This window comes from Parasteatoda tepidariorum, chromosome 1 (genome assembly GCF_043381705.1).
Source record: "Parasteatoda tepidariorum isolate YZ-2023 chromosome 1, CAS_Ptep_4.0, whole genome shotgun sequence".
Taxonomy (NCBI): Eukaryota; Metazoa; Arthropoda; class Arachnida; order Araneae; family Theridiidae; genus Parasteatoda; species Parasteatoda tepidariorum.
In genome coordinates, this window is record NC_092204.1 from 46,200,737 (window position 1) to 46,221,494 (window position 20,758).

At 28.3% G+C, this 20,758-nt stretch overlaps 2 protein-coding genes across 2 annotated transcripts in view; both read left to right on the top strand.

The window, feature by feature from the left end:
• The window catches only part of LOC107436746 (proteasome subunit alpha type-6), a 14,673-nt gene extending 11,455 nt beyond the window's left edge, over positions 1 to 3,218 (top strand). Inside the window, exons 5-7 of the mRNA XM_016048538.3 lie at positions 520 to 698; positions 777 to 871; positions 3,086 to 3,218. Coding sequence (XP_015904024.1) covers positions 520 to 698; positions 777 to 871; positions 3,086 to 3,143 — 332 coding nt within the window. The 3' untranslated portion in view covers positions 3,144 to 3,218. The remainder of the gene's footprint in view (positions 1 to 519; positions 699 to 776; positions 872 to 3,085) is intronic.
• A 3,754-nt stretch (positions 3,219 to 6,972) lies between these two features.
• On the top strand, positions 6,973 to 19,022 carry LOC107436745 (proteasome subunit alpha type-6). The gene is made up of 8 exons (XM_016048537.3): positions 6,973 to 7,164; positions 9,360 to 9,457; positions 11,875 to 11,952; positions 13,454 to 13,535; positions 15,052 to 15,210; positions 17,382 to 17,560; positions 17,655 to 17,746; positions 18,909 to 19,022. Exons 1-8 carry the CDS (start codon positions 7,089 to 7,091, stop codon positions 18,961 to 18,963), a joined length of 819 nt encoding a protein of 272 aa, XP_015904023.2. The 5' UTR covers positions 6,973 to 7,088; the 3' UTR covers positions 18,964 to 19,022.
• The last annotated feature ends 1,736 nt before the right edge of the window (positions 19,023 to 20,758 follow it).

A 20,758-nucleotide genomic window follows, 5' to 3' on the forward strand; every position in this document is an offset into this window, starting at 1 on the left:
TGCAAACGGGTTTTTAGATTAGTACACAATTATATGTCAACACATTATTTATTACCTTAAACTGTCTGGAATTTATTATTAAAGGGTTGCGCTCGCGTAAAATTTATTATCGTGGATATTCAGCTTTTTTGCCTTTTGGCTAATCTCATCCCTGCATATATTGTAGATAAATGTAATTGTATTTTCAGATTTTCTTGAACATTTTAAGGTGGTGACAGATCAAGAATTTTTTCCAGTGAGACCTAATGATGACCAAAAGTCAAAGAATTACTAATTAATTTTTTATGAGTCTTTTGTATTCATGAGAGAGCCTAAAATGTACACAGTTAAAAAGGCATTTTTCTTTGTGTTTTGTATTAAAAAGTATATGCCAACCGTACATGCAATATTTTTACTAAATGCAATAAAGCAGCTTCTATTTTTAATTATTGCTCACTGTTTTAAAGCTCTATGTATGTTGTTAGAAAGAGATTTTATTTGCTTGTCATAGTCTACAAATTTATGCTGTGTTACTTTTAGGCATGATGCTTATTGCTTATGATAAAACGCAAGGTCCACAATTATATAAAGCTGATCCGGCAGGATATTACTGTGGCTACCGAGCTACAAGTGTTGGTGTTAAACAAACTGAAGCAAACAGCTACTTAGAGAAAAAGTTTAAGAAAAAGACAACTTATGAAGGAAATGAAGCTATACAGGTATTTCTCATCTTAATTCTTAACTGCAGAATAGTATAATGATATTAGTTATAATGATACTTATTTATTGTATTTCAGTTGGCAATTTCTGCTCTTGCCAATGTATTATCTGCTGAATTCAAGCCTACTGAACTTGAAGTTGGTGTTGTTACAACTGAGAGCCAAAAGTTTAGGTAAGATGTGTTTTCAGTTATTTACTTTCCGTAATAAAATGTGGTGAGGTCCATATTTACTATTAAAAATATTTTTATTTAGAAGAGCTGAAGTATGAAAACCTTCGTGATGCATTTATAATTCAAATTTTAGGTTTCGTGAAAAAAATAGTTTTTATTCCTATAAATATAAAAAGTAGGGATTGCCATCTAGTTTATAAAAATTTATTTTTCCTGAGAAGCTTGACAATTTAACAGTTGTGACATGTACAACCATTTTTATGTTGGTACAATGGAAATTTTTTTTTATTGAATTGCTTAAACAAAAACTCATATTTAATTAATATGCCCAAGACCATTTTTTTTTTTTTAATTTTGAAAAATTAAGACTTATCTTCAAAAATTAAATTTTTCTTTCATAAATAATGTATAAGTTTACAATATGCAATAGTGCTCCTATTGCACTACGTATGTACTTACTATTAGGTACTAGTACATAGTTTGACAATTATTAATATCTAATTCTAAGTATTTAAAGCTAAGACTAGATTTAAAAGTGTCAAGATAGTATTTTACCTAAAATAAAGATACAGGATGTCTGCCAATAAATTTTTTTGCAGTCTACGAAATATTTTTAAGTCACAGTTAATTTGTAGAAAAACGAAATTTTTGTTATATAAAAACTCTCATTAGACCAATTTTAGTCTTATCACTGTAAAGACAATGATATAATAAGATATAATGGGTCCTATTTGTACATTTTTGAGTGAAAGATTTTATCTGTTAGGGAAGAGTAAAAGAAAATATAACATGTTTTCAGGGTGCATGATTTAAACCCTGTAAAAAGGCTCATTTTGGCAAAGCCGTCGTGACAAAGAAAAAGAGGACATCCTAAACTGTGATGGATCGATGCAGTTGAATAAGGTTTTAGAATTCTAAATGTTAAGAGCTGGAGAGTCATTGTCACCCGGACATAGGTGGCACTCTAAGAACGTTTTAAAACTGAATTTAGTTTTGACCAATTAACAAGCTCTAGTATTGTTTATCAGAATTTTCCAAAATATATTGCTCACTAACTCTAAAATGTACCTCTCTATGATGATGGCTCATATTTTAATCATTTTCTCATATATCATAATCGACTAGGAATTTATTATTTTATTTAAAATGTTTCTTTTCATTTTTTTAAAATTTTTTTTTTACAGCAAACAAGATAAAAATAAAGGAGCTAACCTTGTACCTCTTTTCACTGAATAATGAACCACTTATTTTTTCATTAATCTATTCATTCATCTCTGCTTATTTTTTTGTTCACCATTATTTATATTTTGTACTCTCTCTATAAATTGAAAGAAAAAATAATCTTAATTCAACATTGGCCAGCATTTCAAAACGTTGAGAAAAAAGAAATTTTAAGCAAATTTAGACACAGCAATATTACAAATTTTGCTTAAACAAACAGGTGCTCATTTTTCTATTCTATTTATGAATTTCCATTGCAGTGTGACATCATTTGGCAATAATTATGAAAAATAACAATGTTTTCATTAAAATATATTTATTTTTAACAGCAAATATATTACATTTTAAGGAAAAAAAGAAATTTAATTTAAAAAACAAATGGGAAAAAGGTATTTATTGATGAAATTTAGTCTACTGATTTTTTTCTCTCAAGACTGATTTCAGACCCAGGACTGAAGAGTGGCACCTAATTACATTTTGTATAATCTTTGTGAGATGTTTAAAGAGCATTATTAAATAAATGTGTTTTTGATGTGGGCATTATTTTTTGAGTTGTATATAAAAATTACATAAATACTTTTTGAACAATGTTATTCAGTTTTGGTGTTTAACGTTTCTTAAAATAAAAAATTAGTTTTATAGGTTTCTAAACTTTTATTTCATTTTTGTGACACAAAAATGAAATGAAAGTTTAGAAAATTTCATAAGGTATATTTGTTTTTAGTTCTGAAAATCCCTTATAAAAAGGTAACAAGCTATTTGAATTTTTTTTATAAATTTTTAATCCTTTAAATTGCTGGTTTTACTTTTATCCTAAAAGAAAAATTCATATCTAGCTTTTGTATCGTTGTAGTTCAAGAAAATTTGTTTTGTTTTAATCTTAAATGGAGCAAAAATTGTATAATTGAGATAGGTTTTCTTTTAATTATGTTTCATATCTTTTATTCTTATACTGCATATTTAAATGTATCTGGGTGTTATTTATCTTTTTAGGAAATTGACTGAAAAAGAAATTGAGGAACACTTAACCGCCATAGCCGAAAAAGACTAGTGTTGGAATGTGCTAACTTTATGAATATTTGTCCTTTTTATTTTAATGAAATAAATAAACTTTCTATAAAAATGACATTGTTGATATAAGTTTACTTACCTTACGTCTCATTTCTAGTGTTTGCAATTAAAATTTTGTACAATTTTAAACTTTCTTTTTACAAATTTTAAACATTCGCTTTTGTATTTGACTGTCAAACTCTCATCTGCTTTTTAGTTGGCCACATTTCATATAATGAACCGAAATATCACATGTTTTTGCTATCACTGAAAAAGTATTTAATTAATTTCAAGACAATGTTTTAATGTCTAATTGGGGAATAAGTTTTAATTATTCCCCATAGATTAATAATCTAATATGTATTCCATTCATTCCATTAATAGTCTAATATGTATAATTAGACTATACTTACAAACAAGAAAACTGTGTAAAATTTAAAAAAGTGTCACCAAATTGAGATCCCATTTTTTCTGAGATATATGTGCCAGATTTTTTTTTACAAATATATTTGTATTTAAAATATATTTTATTTGATACCTCTGACAGTGAAAGTTGTTGACTATGACAATATATCAAAATCATCTGCTGAGAACTTTTGTTTGCTGCAAAAAAAACTGGTACCACATACTTAATGTTTGTTACTTACATGCTACAACTTTAGCTGAAATGTCAACATGCTACACTTAGGAAAAGAATATTTTCTAGTGGTAACAAAATTATTTTTAGTTTCATACTGCTCATATTGAGTAATTTTGCCACCACTACATATCAAAACAGATGCAACATTATTGCTGCTATCTCGTGGTGGCCCTTTTAATGAGTAATTAACCTCATTCTACAAGTTTTACTATTTAATTTGCTGCCAGTTTATTACAAATTTTGCTGAAAACGGAGCAGTTGGAATCTCTGCATTAGGCACAACGTTTTGAAGAACTCTACATTAGATTGTTTTAACATTTGGAAAAGTACTATGATTAAAACTGCCAGGACTACCACAATATATTTTAGAGTGGAATCTTGCCTCATAGCAGCTCTATAGACTTCGGATATCGAGCCATAGTCTATCTAACCATAGCAATTTTTATTTCGAATGTATTAATTTGAGTTGAAATTGCTACATCGCTTGATCTTAATTGTGAAACTATGGGACATATCCCAGAAAAAAATTTACGTTTTGATTCTCTTATTATGTTATACATTAGTACAGCAATTAGCTGCTTTATTTGGAATTTTCACCATGGTAAGAATTGTTTTTGAAAAAAAAAACTATTTTATATTTTTTTAAGAAATGATCTGTATTTAGAAGCATAATCTTACACATTTGATTGGTTAGAGAGGTTGCTAAAAGCTAATGTTCACTTCTCTGGTATTTCATATTTAATGTAGTGTATCATAAAAAATCTGCTTGGTTATCTTATTTTCCATATATTAAATATCTACTTCTAAAACATGCTTTATTCAAGTGCATATGATTGTGGAAATTTCATTTTGATGAAAAGGATTTTCAAATAAGAAAGTTCAAATGATCTGAGCTTTAAATATTTGCTGCTATAAAAGTCTTAAGGAAACAAATAAGAGCGACTGTGGTTCACTTTTTACTAAAATAATTTTTTGCTGACACAATAAAATTTGCAATTTAAATTTTTTGATAGTTTATCTTATGCAATTATCAACATTAATATTCTTTACTTAAATTATGAATTATCCTTTTTATAAGAATGTAAAAAGTGGGTTAATATTCCCTTATTTGAGAGTTGTTTGCCTCACGAGAAAAATGTTATTAGAATGTGTTATCTATGCAGCAGATGTGAAATATCTGAAGAAATGTCAACTGTAATTGTGTGAATTACTGAGGAAAAATTACCATGGAAAGAAAGATTTCAAAAATGAATTTATTTTTTCACCAGCTAACATTGCGTAGCATTATTTAGCAGAATTTTTCAATGATTCATGACTCACTTTACATGAGAGTGGCCCACATATTATTAGTAAAAGGCTCCACATATTGTTTTAATAACTCCCCCAGACATTCATCTGGACCTGTGGCGGTGACTATGGTAACGTGGTATGACTATTTCAAGTAGGGCTACGGGGTCACTGTTTTGGAGTGGTTTCGGCGAGAGAAAGGTAATCTCTTTCTTCGGTCTATTGTGTTGGTCCTAGAGTGAAGTTACCCTCCCTAAAATGTGCCATTCTGGTTTCTATAGCACCAGACGGCCTCAGACTTTGTGGCGGGAGGAGTTTTTAGGGTAAACAAACTATATATCCTTAACTTATTTTGTTTCTTAGTTTATTTTTTACACCAAACGAAATAAAAATAACCTCAAATCTTTATGCACCAGTCTCTGAAATACACTACTAAGCCCTTACACTATAAAGTCTTTTCATATCTACTTATTTTTCACTTCATCTTTAATGTTTTGCCCTAGATCTAAAAATTTAATTTTTTGAAAAATAAATGAGCATCTTAAAATCTCGAGATAAAATGCAAATTCAAGCAGTTTCAACAATAAGAATTTAGCATGTAGAATGTATGTAGAAGTTCAGTCAATCCCATTCCTGCATTGTGGTGTGAAATAATGACAAAAAATCATTTTTAAAGTTAAAGAAAAAGTTATTTTTTATTTATTTTTGAAGACTTTGATTTGAACAGTCGTTGGGACTGAAGATTGGCAATCGTGAATTTTGAATCTAAGCAAAAACTCTTAAATAAATTCAGTTTGAGTTTATAATCTGAACTAACCGAGTGCGTTTCTCTTCGTTGTTTCGTCTGTTAGTTTTTTTTTTAATATTTTAGTTTTTTTATTATGCTTTGCCTTTTTTTAATTTCTGTCAAAATTTTTGTCTTTACCTCAATTAATTGCCATTTTATGAAAACATTTAAATGTTAGAATGGAAAGTATAAAGAGATATAATATCAATGTTAACTTTCCTTTAATTAATTTACAAATAGCTGATAAACAGAAAAATTTTTTGATTTTGCTTTATATCATGCTGTATTCTATAATCTGGTGCTCATTAACTAAATAAATGTTATGGCATAAAAAAGATTAAAATAATTCCTACTTCCATGTTTCCCTTACAACATTGATTAATATAGAAAGTTAGTTTTTAATTTTTTTTTTTCTTCAAATATTTTGAGCTGCAAGATTTCATTTTTAAGTGCATAATCCTTGATTTCGATATCCTTCCCTCCATGTAGGAAAAAAAAAATGTTTTTGATGTTCAACTTAGTGTTATGTTTTGTTTTATTGCGCAGGCACTACCAAACTTAAATTTTACAAAAATGCCAAAAAAAGGTTTGCAGGTATCATGTAATAAAGAGTCTTAACATTCATTAGTTTAAGAATTATTTGTCTTTCGAAATTTTTATTCCATAAAATCGTACAAATTTTGATATCAAAAGTAGTTGTTTTGATATCAAAAGTTTGAAAGAAAAAAAACGCGAGAGAAGGAAAACGTGTTACAAGAGTTGATTTTTAACAATCATAAAGAAATTTTTAAAATATAAAAAACTCAATTCAAGAAATTTGCTCTGTGCAATATTTTTACAATCTTCCATTTCCTTGTAATCTTTCATTTATGATTAACAAGTTTTTATAGAAAATTGCATAATATATTTAAAAAAATGTTCTTTGCTTTTGTAAGAAATATTGACTTAAAAAATTGCGAAAAATACAAAGCAATCACAGATTTTACCGATTTTTAAATATTTTCACTTTTAAATAACAGCAAAAGTGAAACGAGATTAATTCCCTACCCAATTATTGTCGATGCCAGCGCCTCTATCTATACTCATTATTTTATCTTATCAGGAAACTATCGTCATGATGTTAAACAAAGTATCCAGCACCTTATCTGCTAGTAAGTAAAAGGTTATGGGAGGCTAATTTTTCCCATGCTGTAAAATGGTGATTTTCAGAAGGTTTCATTCTTTCTGTCACTATGTCAAGAGGTTCCAATCCTGGGTTCGATAGACATATTACAATATTTTCGCAAGAAGGGCGTCTGTATCAAGTAGGTAAGTTAAAAGCTTAATTAAAAAAAAATTTTTTTTTAGAGATAGTACAAAAATGGTCTCGCACATTATAATAGGACAAAACTGATACAGTGAATTTGCGTACGAGAAGTATGTTAAAACGGCATATCCTTCTGTGACCCAGCGTCCAATATAATGGACAAAATTTGGTGTAATTTTATCAACTAAGTAATAATATTTTAAGAGATATTTTTCTGTTTGTATATAACTTCCAAAAAGTGTGAGTAAAAATCTAAGTAAGTCTTTAAAAGTGAAAGTAAAAATATAATTGTTTTCAGCCTCATTGGTAAAACTTTTTAATTACAATGAAAGATCATAAAGGCAAGGAATATGGTTCAAATCATCTTTCATATAATTATTTGAGTTTTTAGAGTTTCGTGGCTGGTATGTATAGAAAAGAAAACACTTTCAAAATATTTTACAGTGTGCAAAAGGGCTGAAAATCAAGCTATTGGGTTGTTCGGAAAGTAATTTCGTTTTTTTTTTGGGGGGGGGNTTTTTTTTTTTTGGGGGGGGGGGGTGAAAGACAATTTTCGTAAAATGAATAAATATTTTATTAAAAGTATTCATTGGCCTTTCTGGTCCAACATTTTTTGCTATCTTATTGGTAGTAGCATGATTCCACGCTCATAAAATTTTTGGTCTTTGCTGGCTAAAAACTGATCCATGTGATTTTTGACCTCTTTATTTGAAGTAAAGGTTTTACAGTCCAAAACATTTTGTAGTGACCGGAACAAATAATAATCCGACGGCGCCAGATCTGGAGAATATGGTGGTGTGGCATTGTATCCCATTCAAGCTGTAAAAGCTTTTGGCGAGTGACCAAACTTGCATGAGGTCTCGCATTATCTTGGTGGAACACTATACCTGTTCTGTTGATTCATTCTGGCCTTTTCAGTTGAAGAGCATCATTCAGTTTGTCCAGCTGACGACAGTAGACTTCCGAATTAAGTGTTGTGTTATCCGTTAAAAGCTCCAAAAAAAAGTATTCCTTTAAAATCCCACCAAACAGACAGCATCACCTTTTTTTGATGGATATTGGCTTTCGAAATGCTTTGAGCTGGTTCATCTTTTTTGCTCCATGATCTCTTGCGTTTGACATTGTTGTAGACCAGGGCTGTCCAACTGCAAAGAGCCCACGGGCCAGAATTCCGGTCACTGATCACCTGGCGGGCCGCAGTTTGAAAAAGTTGAACAATAATCTCTTACCTCTTATACAATAACAATTAATAGTTGAACTATTAATTATAAAACAATGGAACAGAAGATTATAAAACAATTTGCTTACATTTTAATGGGAAAACTGAGGGCGATCAGCCTGAATAAGAAGTTGGCGGGCCGCACAATATGTGCTGGCGGGCCAGGTGCGGCCCGCGGGCCGCCAGTTGGACAGCCCTGTTGTAGACAACCCATTTTTCGTCCCCAGTAATGATGTGCTTCAAAAATGAATCATTTTCGTGACGTTTGAGAAGCGAATCACAGACGTCAACGCTACGACCCAAAAAATCTCTCTGTGAGAACATCGGGAACCCATATTTCGAGATTAAACCCAGGCCTTTTAAGTCGTCATAAACAGTTGAATTGTATAAATTTTACCTGTCACCGATCTCACGTGTTGTTGTTCGCCAATTTGCATTAACTACTGTCATAGAACTTGTAAGATCCGATCGTTAGATTCAAAAGTTATTAAAGTTAGTCCGTTTTTTTTTTTTTTTTTTTTTTTTTGGGCGCACTGTACTTCTGTTAAATACAGAAAAATACTCTTTACTACTACAAAACTGCTCTTAAAATTGTATAAGACATTTTGAAGTTTTAAAATTAGTTGAATATCTACCCATATTGTATAAACTTAAAACAAAATAAACAACTATTTTCTTTAAAAGGGGGGAAAAACAGAGTTTTTCCGACGAAAAAAAAATATAATTGTATCATGCTACAACTAAGGGCTAAACCATAAATGTAATCACTGATTTAAATTCAATATTTTCAGTCTATGAATATACAGATACAAATTGCAGTTTTTTTTTCTTCTCTTTTTTATGCCAATTCATTAGAACAAAAATGAAACTGAAAATTTACTTATTTTTATCACACTTACCGTGAGTGAACCATGTATTTCAATCCAACAATCATATTTTTTCCGTTTAAATAATTATAATTTAAATTTTTATTTTCAGAATATGCATTTAAAGCAATAACTGTGCCAGAAATAACTTCAGTAGGTCTAAAAGGCAAGGATATTGCCGTTTTGGTTACTCAAAAGAAAATTCCTGATGTAAGTCAAAGGCGAATGACAAATATTCCACTCAATGAGTAAAAATCCTTATTTCTTAAATTTATCTAATTTATTGGCAATTTATTATGCATAATTCCATATATATGTAGGATAGAGCCGTAAGTGTACTGGGGATAGGAGAGAACGTTCTCTATTAAAATTTTTCGAATCCCGGTGCTAGCTGGTGCACTTATAGCAGGACTGACCACAGTCCTGGTGGGGAATGACCTAATTAATATTCGAATCTTAGGAAAGAATCCCTTCAGGATCGGGCTAGCCATTGAAGGTTTTCATAAGAGGTTTAAAAGAATTTCGTTGTGTAAAACAAATGTGGTTTAGCTACCCTCAAAAACGTCCACTCCCTGATCCACGTTCATTCCAATACTTGACCCAGGAGTTCTTTTGTCTTCTGGGCTATTTTCAAAATTGCACGGCCTTGGAGTTGATCACTGGCATCCGTAAAACAGATATGGATCAGTTGTTCAACGCTAGTAATATGAGGTATATGAATTATTTCCGTTACTTTCTTAGAACGTATATAGGTATTTATAGAAATATATATTTTTAAAGATTACGGGTCAACGACGCAGTTGGTTTTAAAACCAGCTCAGCTCATCTTCAGAAAAACAGATGGCCAAAAAACGTTTACCGTTTGAATCTAGGCAGAAAACGTCTTCCGTTTGAATTTCGGTTGAGGTCTTAAGTATTTTTGAAACAGTCAAGTTTTCAGAATTGTTTCAATTTAAAAACATTTTTATTAAAAGATTTTTTTAAAAAGTAAATTGCCCTAAATGAAAAAGAGAGCACTTTAATAATTTTTTTTATTTAACGGTCAGATTTTAATATACTAAGTTACGATCTTAATGGTTTGTGATACACTAAACCTTAAATATTTAAATATGCTAATTATTCCTAAAGTTTGGAACTTGCACTTATACCTGCACACACGATCAATGGCGTCAGCGCCACCTGATAGTTTAAAAGCAAAATGGTGTGTTAAAGTTGAGCTAAGTTTCTTTACATAAGTTAAAATGTTAATTAAACGTGATACGTGATGTTAATTAAATAGTGCCGTATCGCATATCGACTTTGTTGAAATATAATTCTTTCTCAGAACTTAATTTCATTTGTTTATGTATTTTATTATAACCGTAATATATTTTTGCCTTCTGTACCTGGCAACTTCGATCCATAATTAGTTTGTTTATGTTCTACATGGCTTCGTGGTTGTCTTTGTGTTAAGTAATAATGTATATAAGGAAAGATTTGAAATTTTTGAGAAGGAATCTTTGTCAACGAATATAGAATGTGTCACTTAAGAGAATTGATACTTGATGGGCTGGGTTCATTCGAAATAGAATGGAAAGAACAGTTGCTAACGTAAACAAATGCCACATTTCAACAACCAATTAGGATCGAGATATCCACACTACGTCACTTTCAAGGTATCTCATTGATAGAATTTTGAGATGATAGTTCACACGTTATTATTAAACGAAATTATTACGAAATCAGACACACAAACGTACGTTCTCCGAATAAAAATGGCTCTTTTTCGAAGTATTCGAATCATTTACCCTGAAAATAAAGGGGTAGTTGCAACCTGAAAAATCAGTCCATATAAATTTGGTCATGACGGCATTCGTATGTTTAGACCCTTCACTATTAATTTCCTTTTTGCTTATTTTGCCATTTCAAACGTATTTTCACGTATTTTCAAATTTTTATTCCCAAAAACTTATTTAACCGATATTTTTCCAAATTTTAGTTTTTGTCACTTAAAATTTCGAAGGTTAAAATGGAGGAAATTTTTCTGTATGCTAGACAATTAAAAAGATCATAAAATGATCATTAATATATCAATTTTTGTATATTTAATGTTTGAATTACGAAGATTGCATTACAGTATGTGAAAATCAAACTTATACATAAATTTATCATAATTACAAGTTATAATTATTTGCATTAGCAAAATTAAAAACGGGTGCTCAGTTTTACATTTTTCGACCTGTTTCTTTATTTTTTAAAATTATTTAGCCCCCAACGTATTGATGTGTCGGACATCAGCAGTCGTTAAAGTTGTAGCAAATTTTTTATTTCTTTCTTTATGCAGTTACTACACTAAATATATACAAATGAAATAGCTATGAGTTTATTGAACGGTTACCATTTTTTTTTTTTATAGAAACAAGTGATAAAAATATCGAGACTCGAAACAATAGATTTAATGTGCGAAAAACATTCTTAATCAGGTTGTAGGATTATATTGTATTAGCTATCGTATCTAATAGTCACATTTCCATTTCATTCGAAAATTGAACTGATTTTGAATGATTAATGTCGTTTTCATTAAGATTAATCTTGATAATAAGTTGTCACATTTTGATAAATTTTATTTTTGAATTTTTCAACTATAGAATGATTTGAGTGCAGTTCCTGCGAAAGAATCAACGAAGACTAAAGATGGTCAGGGTAGCAAAAGTAATTTAATTAAAGTAAGTACACTATTATCACCCATTATTTAATCATTATTGCGTTATTAATGTCGTTTTTAATTTGTAGATGGGGAAGATCCAAGTTATTAAAACTATACGTATCATATTATTTTTTCTGGGTATCAATATTTGTAAAAAATAAAAATAAATAAACGAGTTTTGTGTGTGTGAAAAAAAAAACTTTTTCTTCTTTTCTTTTCTTTTTTCTTCCCACTTAAGTCCTTTCCACCTTTTTTCAGCACAGAGAACGTAATGGAAAACAATATTTAATTAAATTTAAAAAATAAGGTCATATATAGTGATAGTTGAAAACACATTTTTTAGTTTAGAATTTTACACTACTAAAGGAATTTAAAATGGCGACTTTTAAATAAAGTACAGTGCGCAAAAAAATAAACGAAACACCCTGAATAACATGTGGTCTACGAATGATTAATTAATTATACGACTTTCACGCACTAAAACTCAATTGCCCGAAGGAATACGCTAATTAGTTATAGTAGATGATATTTTAAGTTACGAAGACAGACACAAAAACGCACTTGATACTTAAATCAGTAGTATATGCACTTTCTGCTAAGATAATAGTTCACAACATAGTTGACAGATTTCTAAAAAAAAAACCTCAAAGGATTTTATTTTAGGCGATAAAATTTGTTTTACAATGTTTACCGTATATGCATAAAAATACCTTATACATAAAAATGAAAATAATAATAATAATAATTTTTTTGCTGACTTTATAAGTTTTTATACACATTAAAATAAATAAACTAATTTTTTAAAATTTTACATTAATATTTTAAAAAAAATTGTCAGAACTAGTCGGATACCTTAAGTAGTCTTAAATGTTAGTTCAAATAGTGTTGAATAGTTAGTTATACGTTAAGTATTTATGTAGAATAATTTCGCGTTTTTATAAAAATAAAAACTTGATTACGAAGCAATTATTTAGATTTATTTTCGTTCCTTTCAAAAATGTATCTAGAAATTTTAAAAATAAACAGTGCTATGGTGCCGCATACTGTCCTACGATTATTGGTGACAGATCTTGTCTTTTTTCGAGAATTAGAATAAATATTTTACAATATTCAAGTTATGGCTCAAGAGTTGCGTGGGTAAGTAATACTAGAGTGCCTGTAAGTAATACAGCAGGTAATGGAGTATTAGGAAGAGTTTTCTATCCTATTTCACAAAAAAGATGGAAATAATTTTAATATTTCTGTTACTACCTTATTTCCCAAATTCATATTGGTTTGTGAGATTCAATGGTTGCCGAATAGATTTTAAATCATAAAAAAAATTCAATACATTGAGAACTTTGACAATAGCTGTTCTTGAAAATAGTTAAAATTATAGATCTTACGCGCGGGCAACAGCTAGTTATAAGAATATTTAGCTTCTTTTTATTCCATTTTTTTCCCAAAGATAAAATAAAAATATATAGCATACAGTTTAGATGATAAATAATAAAAATATTTTTTTTTTTTTTTTACTTTAGCAACCATTGATAGATCTAAATACAGTAACCCATATGTATTCTATAACTGAAAATATAGGAGCAGTTTTTACAGGATATGCTGGTAACGTATAAAACATATTTATGTTTCTTTCTTTTTTTTCTTCTTCAAATTTATTTGATAGTATAGTAACTAAATGTGCCGCCTCTGTTTCAAATATTTACTAATGTAATATTGTAATATTCATATACATAAAATACATATAGGTCCTTAAATAAATAAACGGAAATAACGAAACACAAACTTATTATATTATATTCAAACGCAGAATTGCTCGCTTAAAAATAACATTTGCAAATTTCATTACTATAAGATAAAATAGTGAACAGCAAGTATTTGAATATGTTAACGTGTAGCAACTAAAGTACTTGCTATTTCCCAGGGATGAGGTTAACCCTTTATAGGGCCATTCTTTTCTAATAAAGTTATGTTAAAATATTTTTGTGATTGATTTACTGAATAAAACTTCCTTTATTTAATAAATTAATAACCATAAATTAATTTGATTTTCAACACTATTTTTTATTTTTGGTAGGAAGGTGTGTTGGATTTTCAAAATTTTACCTGCTGAAAGTAATTGACCATAAACTTGAACTTTTGTGCTTATAAATGAACAAATTTATAATTTCGGTCATTCTATGTTTAAAAATACTACTCGATGAAAAATCATGAAATAACCGAACGCATAACGCACAAGAGAAAATAGCTCCATTTTTTTAAAAATTTAATTAATTTTTTAACGGTACGTATTTTTAATTTAAATAATTTATTTAAAACATAACCACATTAATAATACCTTTTGGCAATAAGTCATTAAGGAATCTTCAACTTACCCTTTAAACGCTGTTATTATTTAAAGTAACAAAAGCTTTTAAATTAACTTTCTTTTTTATCTTTAAAAATGTTGAGTAATTTTTAATTTTATGTATCACGGTTCTCAGAATTCTCTGCTTTAATTTATGTATCTTTATTATTGAATAGAATTTAACCTTCTCAAGTAATTATTATTATTAAATAACTGATTACATAAAATTAAATAAACAATTTTAGTGCTGAATCAAATACTAGTTTTGTCTTAAAATAAGTAAATATTTTTCCGCTGATTTTTTTAAATAAATGATTAAGAAAAATTCACTTCACTTTCTAATTAAAAGAAAGGGTGTTCAATTAGAGATTAACACACTTCTGTCCACACGACAAAATTCGTCATTTCACAATCAATTAGAAGTAGCCAAATAACGAAACAATCATTTTTATATCGCAGTAAATAATTGATTATCAAAAAATGCCGGCATTTTGTCTAGGGCGATCCAAATAATACAGGACAGATATGTGTTAAAGCAACCTCATAACAAGATTAGTGGTTTATTTATCTTTTCTTATTAATTTATGGCGGTAATTTAAAGGCGGCGACAACTTAAGATATAATTATTAGGCCAAACTGCGCTTGTTACAAATATGTATATCTTAATTCCTATTTAACAAAAATTTGGAAATATTAAAAACTATATAATAGTATATTAAAAACTTTCAATTTTTATTTTTTGAAGTTTTTATGAGAAATTGATTCTTATTTTAGCTGATGGTCAAAGTCAGATGCATAGAGCTCGGTATGAGGCAAACATTTATCGAGATAAATACGGTCAACAGAAAGTACCAGTGGATTGGCTTTGTAGAAGAATCGCTGGTATATCTCAAATATATACTCAAAATGCAGAGATGAGACCTTTAGCTTGCTGTGCGTATTTTGTTTCTTTAATTAAGTTTTTGGTAAATACATTGTTCAAAATTGCAGAAATCCTAGCAGAATATTTTGACTGAATAACTAATAATATAATTTATGACAATGGACTTGTTATATTAATTAAAACGAAAGTTAAGTATTTATATCTCTATTTATCGATCTACATATATTCATCCTTTTTGTATTATATCGCACAATAAAGACAAAATAATGAAAAGAAAAAGAGAGAAAACCGAAGATTATATTATACATTTTATTTTCTGTTTTTTGCTTGATATGTTTTATTTCGTTTATTTTATACTTAATGTGTTCTATTTTCGTTTGTAGTGCTCCTCACACTATTGTATTGATATATTTTTCTTTGGCTATATTATACAATATTAGAAATCACTCCTTTTTGCGAATAAAATCGTGTGACTGATGACGAGATCATATATATTTTTGCTATATATTTCTTTGCTTTTGCTATATATATTCCAAAAATCTGACATTCATAGAATCGTTTGCTGCAAAAAACTGTTCTTTCACTAACTTTATAGTCTTTATATTTTTATTTTTTTTCCAGCTATATAAACTTAGTAAAATTTTTTTATCTAATTATTTTTTATTCAAGTATATAGCTCATTTTGTACAAAAGTAAATTTTAAAATTAAGAATAAGAAAACTATTTTTAAAATCTTAATCTGCTCTTTGTAGAATCTTTTCCTGGAAAAAAAAAACACGCGTTTTCTTCTTTTGAAAAAAAAATTATAACTTTACATTATGATATTTTATTAGCAAAACGTCCGTGCTCGTTCCACATATTTCTTAAAAAATTATGATTGCATAGTTTTCTTATTAACTATTGTAATTAACCCTGAAAAATTTCCTTAAGTAAGCACACATTTTCCTCATTAATTTTGCATTATTTATTAGTTATACAGCTGAACTATTTTCATAAAAATTATTTCTGCCTAAAAGTGTATATAAATATGCTTTTTAGCTTGTGTAAATGAAATTTTAAATCAAAATCTTTTAAAATTCAATCTAAAACGCATTTTTTCATATTTAAATACTTACAGAACTATTATACATTTCGAACTTTTATTAGGGTTCATGCGGTACTAAAAGATTTATTAAGTGGTAGCTAAACGATGAGAAAATTATTTTATAATATCGTTGTTACTGCAATATTTGAAAAACTGCACAGTTGCGAAATTTCAAAAGTGAAAGTTTAATAATATTAAACAAGTTTTTCGTTGACATAAAATTGGGATTTTTTCTTTATAATTTAAGCACTGGGAAAACCTTATTTAGTTTAAATTTAATCTGTGAAAACTATAAATTTTAATTAAGCAATAATAAACCATATTCTAAATTTTAAATTGGTAGTAATTTTTTTCAACAATAAAATATTAATTATACTGTATATACTAACAATATAAAGCTAAAAGTAACCTTACAATATATATAACTTAATATAGAGTTTATCAGAAATAATTATCGGTTCCTAATATGGGTCAAAAACTTCTTACCTCATTATATTCTTGAAAGTATAGGTCTTAAAACTTCCTACAAGTCATTTACAACTATTTGACCTTTAACAAAAAGGAGGTTGTGATCTGAAGTACAAGATTCATATTAGTATCAATGGTAAAGTGAAAATTGCGTATCTTTTCTTAACTAGAATTTCAATATGGATGTAGTACAATCATTCATTTTACACTAGAAACTCCTTTTAAAACAGAAAAATTTCTATGAGTAAAATTTACTGTTTATAAATATGTTGATATTAGAAATTGCAGATAGTAATTGATGATGATTTTAATGAATAACGTAGCCTTTTGTTCAGGGCTCACAATTTAAGAATTCACTATTTAAAGAGACTACTAGGAAGATACTCGAAAATTATGCGATGAATTTCTTATTTACAAAATTACATTAAACAAAAATTTCACGGTATGAAAAGATATTTCCAAGGATCGTATTCGTAAAAGAATGAGTTATTTGGAAATTAAACCTCAGGTGTCAATAACATTATCCCAAGTTAATAAAAGATTTTTTTTTTTAGAAAATTAAGATGATTTTAGAGGAAAAAAATTAACCAATTGAGGAGTTTTAGTTTTCGTCCTTGATGTAATCTGTAATAACCTAACATATTTTTTTTCATTTTAATTATCTATTAGGTATGATGCTTGTCTCTTACGATGAGTTGCTAGGACCACAATTATATAAAGCCGATCCAGGAGGCCATTATAATGGATATAAAGCCACAAGCGCAGGTGCAAAGGAAATGGACGTAAGGAAATATTTAGAAAAGACGTTTAGAAAATCCAATATTTTCTCTGGAGCAGAAGCTATAAAGGTATATATTATACAGGCAATCAATTGCTTATAATTGATTGATCATTAATTTGTTAATCTATTTTATATGAATGAAAATTGGTATTTTTATTCAGTTAGCGATTTCAGCATTGGCAGATGCTTTAGATGATGAGTTTTCACCCACTGAACTTGAAGTTGGAATAGTTACTACTAACAAAATATTTAGGTGAGTATATATTATTATTTAAGGTATTATTGTGCATAAAAAGGCAGTATCTGTCTGAAAACTAACAAACTCTCCGTTTCCAGATAATGAGCTATAGCTCCGACAATTTTACTATACATGTAAGCTTAATTAATAATATAATTAAAATACTAATAAATAACATTTTTATTAAATAGTTTTTTAATTATAATAATAAATTTAAAAAAAAAGTATGTCATAATTATTAGATATTAGAAAGAAAATAAATACTACGTAATCCAATTTAAAACAAAATTAAAAATATATTAACCAGATAGATTATTTGTATTTGTAGATCATTTAGAAATTAAAAGCACAAGAATCTTTCTTTTTTTTAATTCTTAGCCTGAAAAAAAAAAAGATTTAAATGACTGATTAAAAACTTAAAGAGCTCAGGAGCAGTGGGAAATTTAGAGCTCCAGCTCCCTGCTTAAAAGTTTTAAAATAACTATTTTTTATAAATCTGTATTTTTCAGTTGCATTGATAGGCAATATTTTTGAACTTTTCATTTCAAAATATCTGAAATTGCCAGAACTTAAGTTGAGTCATGGGCTAAAAATGGTCAAAATTTAAATAAAATGAGCAATATGAAAGATTATGTTCTTTGACGTATGATCACGTGATACATGATTCAATTAAAATAAAGAAAACACCTTTTACTTTTAATAATTACTGAATTAGTAAAATACTGAAACATCACATTTTATCTAGATTTTTTAAATGAAATTATAAATGTGTTAAGTATGTATAGATATTATAATTTAAAAAGATAGTTATAAAATCTTTTATGCCACTTAAACACTTAACAGTAAAAATTATTTTAACAATCGATTTTAATTATCAAATCGTTTTCTCCTAAGCGTTTACTAAAACTTTTTTCATGGATATTAGGCTTGTGTTGTTGAATAATAAAGTTTTTTTTGTGTAAGATAAGTTTTTTAACCGTGTTTAAGTTGGAAAGATGAATTATAGTAACTTTAAGGTGCATTGTGTAAATTAATCTTACTTTTATTGGAGAAAAAAATAAGCAATTTTAATTCAAAAAGTTGATTTTCATTCTTTACAAATGTAAAAGACTTTTCAAAATATAATTATTTATAATATAAATTTTGTATAACTAGTTTCAAATTTTTTCCCCCCTAGGAAATTAACAGATGCTGAAATTAAACGTTATTGTTTTGAAATAAAAAAAACGTAAGAAAATTGACTTTTTTCTTCCTTTTTACTTTTTAAATAAAATATGTCTATAACTTTTCATTGTCGAGATTTCTTTAGAAACATCTACTATAAACTACATATAGCGAAAGTTGAACAGATTTCTGATTGAAAGACTAACAGTTTAAAAATGAAGATTCAAATCCATTTTTGAGACTTTTAACATATTTGAGTTGCTGAAAAATTTTGTTTATAAACAAAATGCATGTAAAACTAAACCAAAAGGTCATAAATGTATGTAAAACTAAAATATTTTAAATCTTTGTTTTTTTTTCCTTTTAAAGTATATCAACTCCTATGGTAACTATGCGCGCTCATAATAGTATAACTTACGTTGGGCTAGGATAAGGAATTAAATAATTAGTAAGAAATTAATTATCTAATCTAAACCTCAGTAGTAGTTGTACTTTATTTACATCGCACTAGACTTGCACACTAAGTTATTGGTAATCGTCTGGGAAACATCCCTGAGCATGACATGCCTTCGAAGACATACCATCACAATGTTGATCCTTAGAAGAGAAGATGGCTTCTTTGCTTTGATAGCTTGACAACTAGCAAATAATACTTTTTTTTTTATTTTCAAGAACTAAATCGACAATTTTATAAATGATAGAAGTTTTAAACTACTGACAAATATGAACTTCTAATTTGTACCCACGTGATCATCACTGTAATTAGTCTTGGTAAGGTTGACAATGAGTAATATATTAAGGAATTTTTAAGAAGTCTACAGAACAAAATCTAATTTTTACTGCGTTTTTCTTGCCTTCCTCTGCGATGATGGAATCATGAAATAGAAATTTCGGTCACTTTTCAACTATCTATAGCACTGGAAGCTATATAAATATCTACTGGATCGATATAAATATTTACTGGAACTCAATGACGAATGACAATAGGAATTTCAATTGTTTCCCGACTCATACAAGCAGAATGTAAATTCATATAGAGTTTATCGGCTATTGGAGTTTCGATTATTTTCTGATAAGCTAGAGTGCTCAAATTTTAATTGGAGATAATGTCTGATGACAAAGTTACAATTATTTCTTAAGACTCGAGTGTTACAAAAAAAAAGTTGCAATTTATCGCAACTCAAAATTTTAACCATTCTTTTTGTCAAGACTACAAATAAATAAATAAAACAAAAAAACTCAAAAGCACCATTTTACAAGGACTAAAAAGATGAAACTAATTCTATTTTTGTCAAACTTAAAGCGAAAAAAATGATGCACATCACTTTCCAAATGAACTTCTATCACCATTGTTCTCAATTGGAATGCATCCTAGATTTTGCTTAAGGGGTGAAAAAAAGAATAATTTTCTCTTTTCTGACCTATAGAAAAATTGTGGGTTGTTTAATTTTTATTTTAGTTTAGATTAGAGATGAAATCTGACTTCAGCACTTGACTTGAGAACACTGAGAAAGCAATGAAATATTGAATCTAGTAAAATCTTTCTACGGATGGAAAAGCGTTTAAAGCTAAGCACAGGTTAAAATTTGACACAAGACTTCTGGGTTACTGCTTCTAATTTATTTTTACGCCTAAACTTGAAATAAAAAAATTGCATCTAGCATTATTATACTTATAGAGTTTACAATTATAACACATTCATTCACATTAACTATCAATGAAACAAACAAATTTGAAAGACACCACAAGTATGCTATAATACTACCCCCACGATGAGNAACCCCCCCCCCCCCCAAAAAAAAACGACAGTATTTTGCACAACTATAGCCAAATAATGGATAACACTCAACGCATATCAAACCT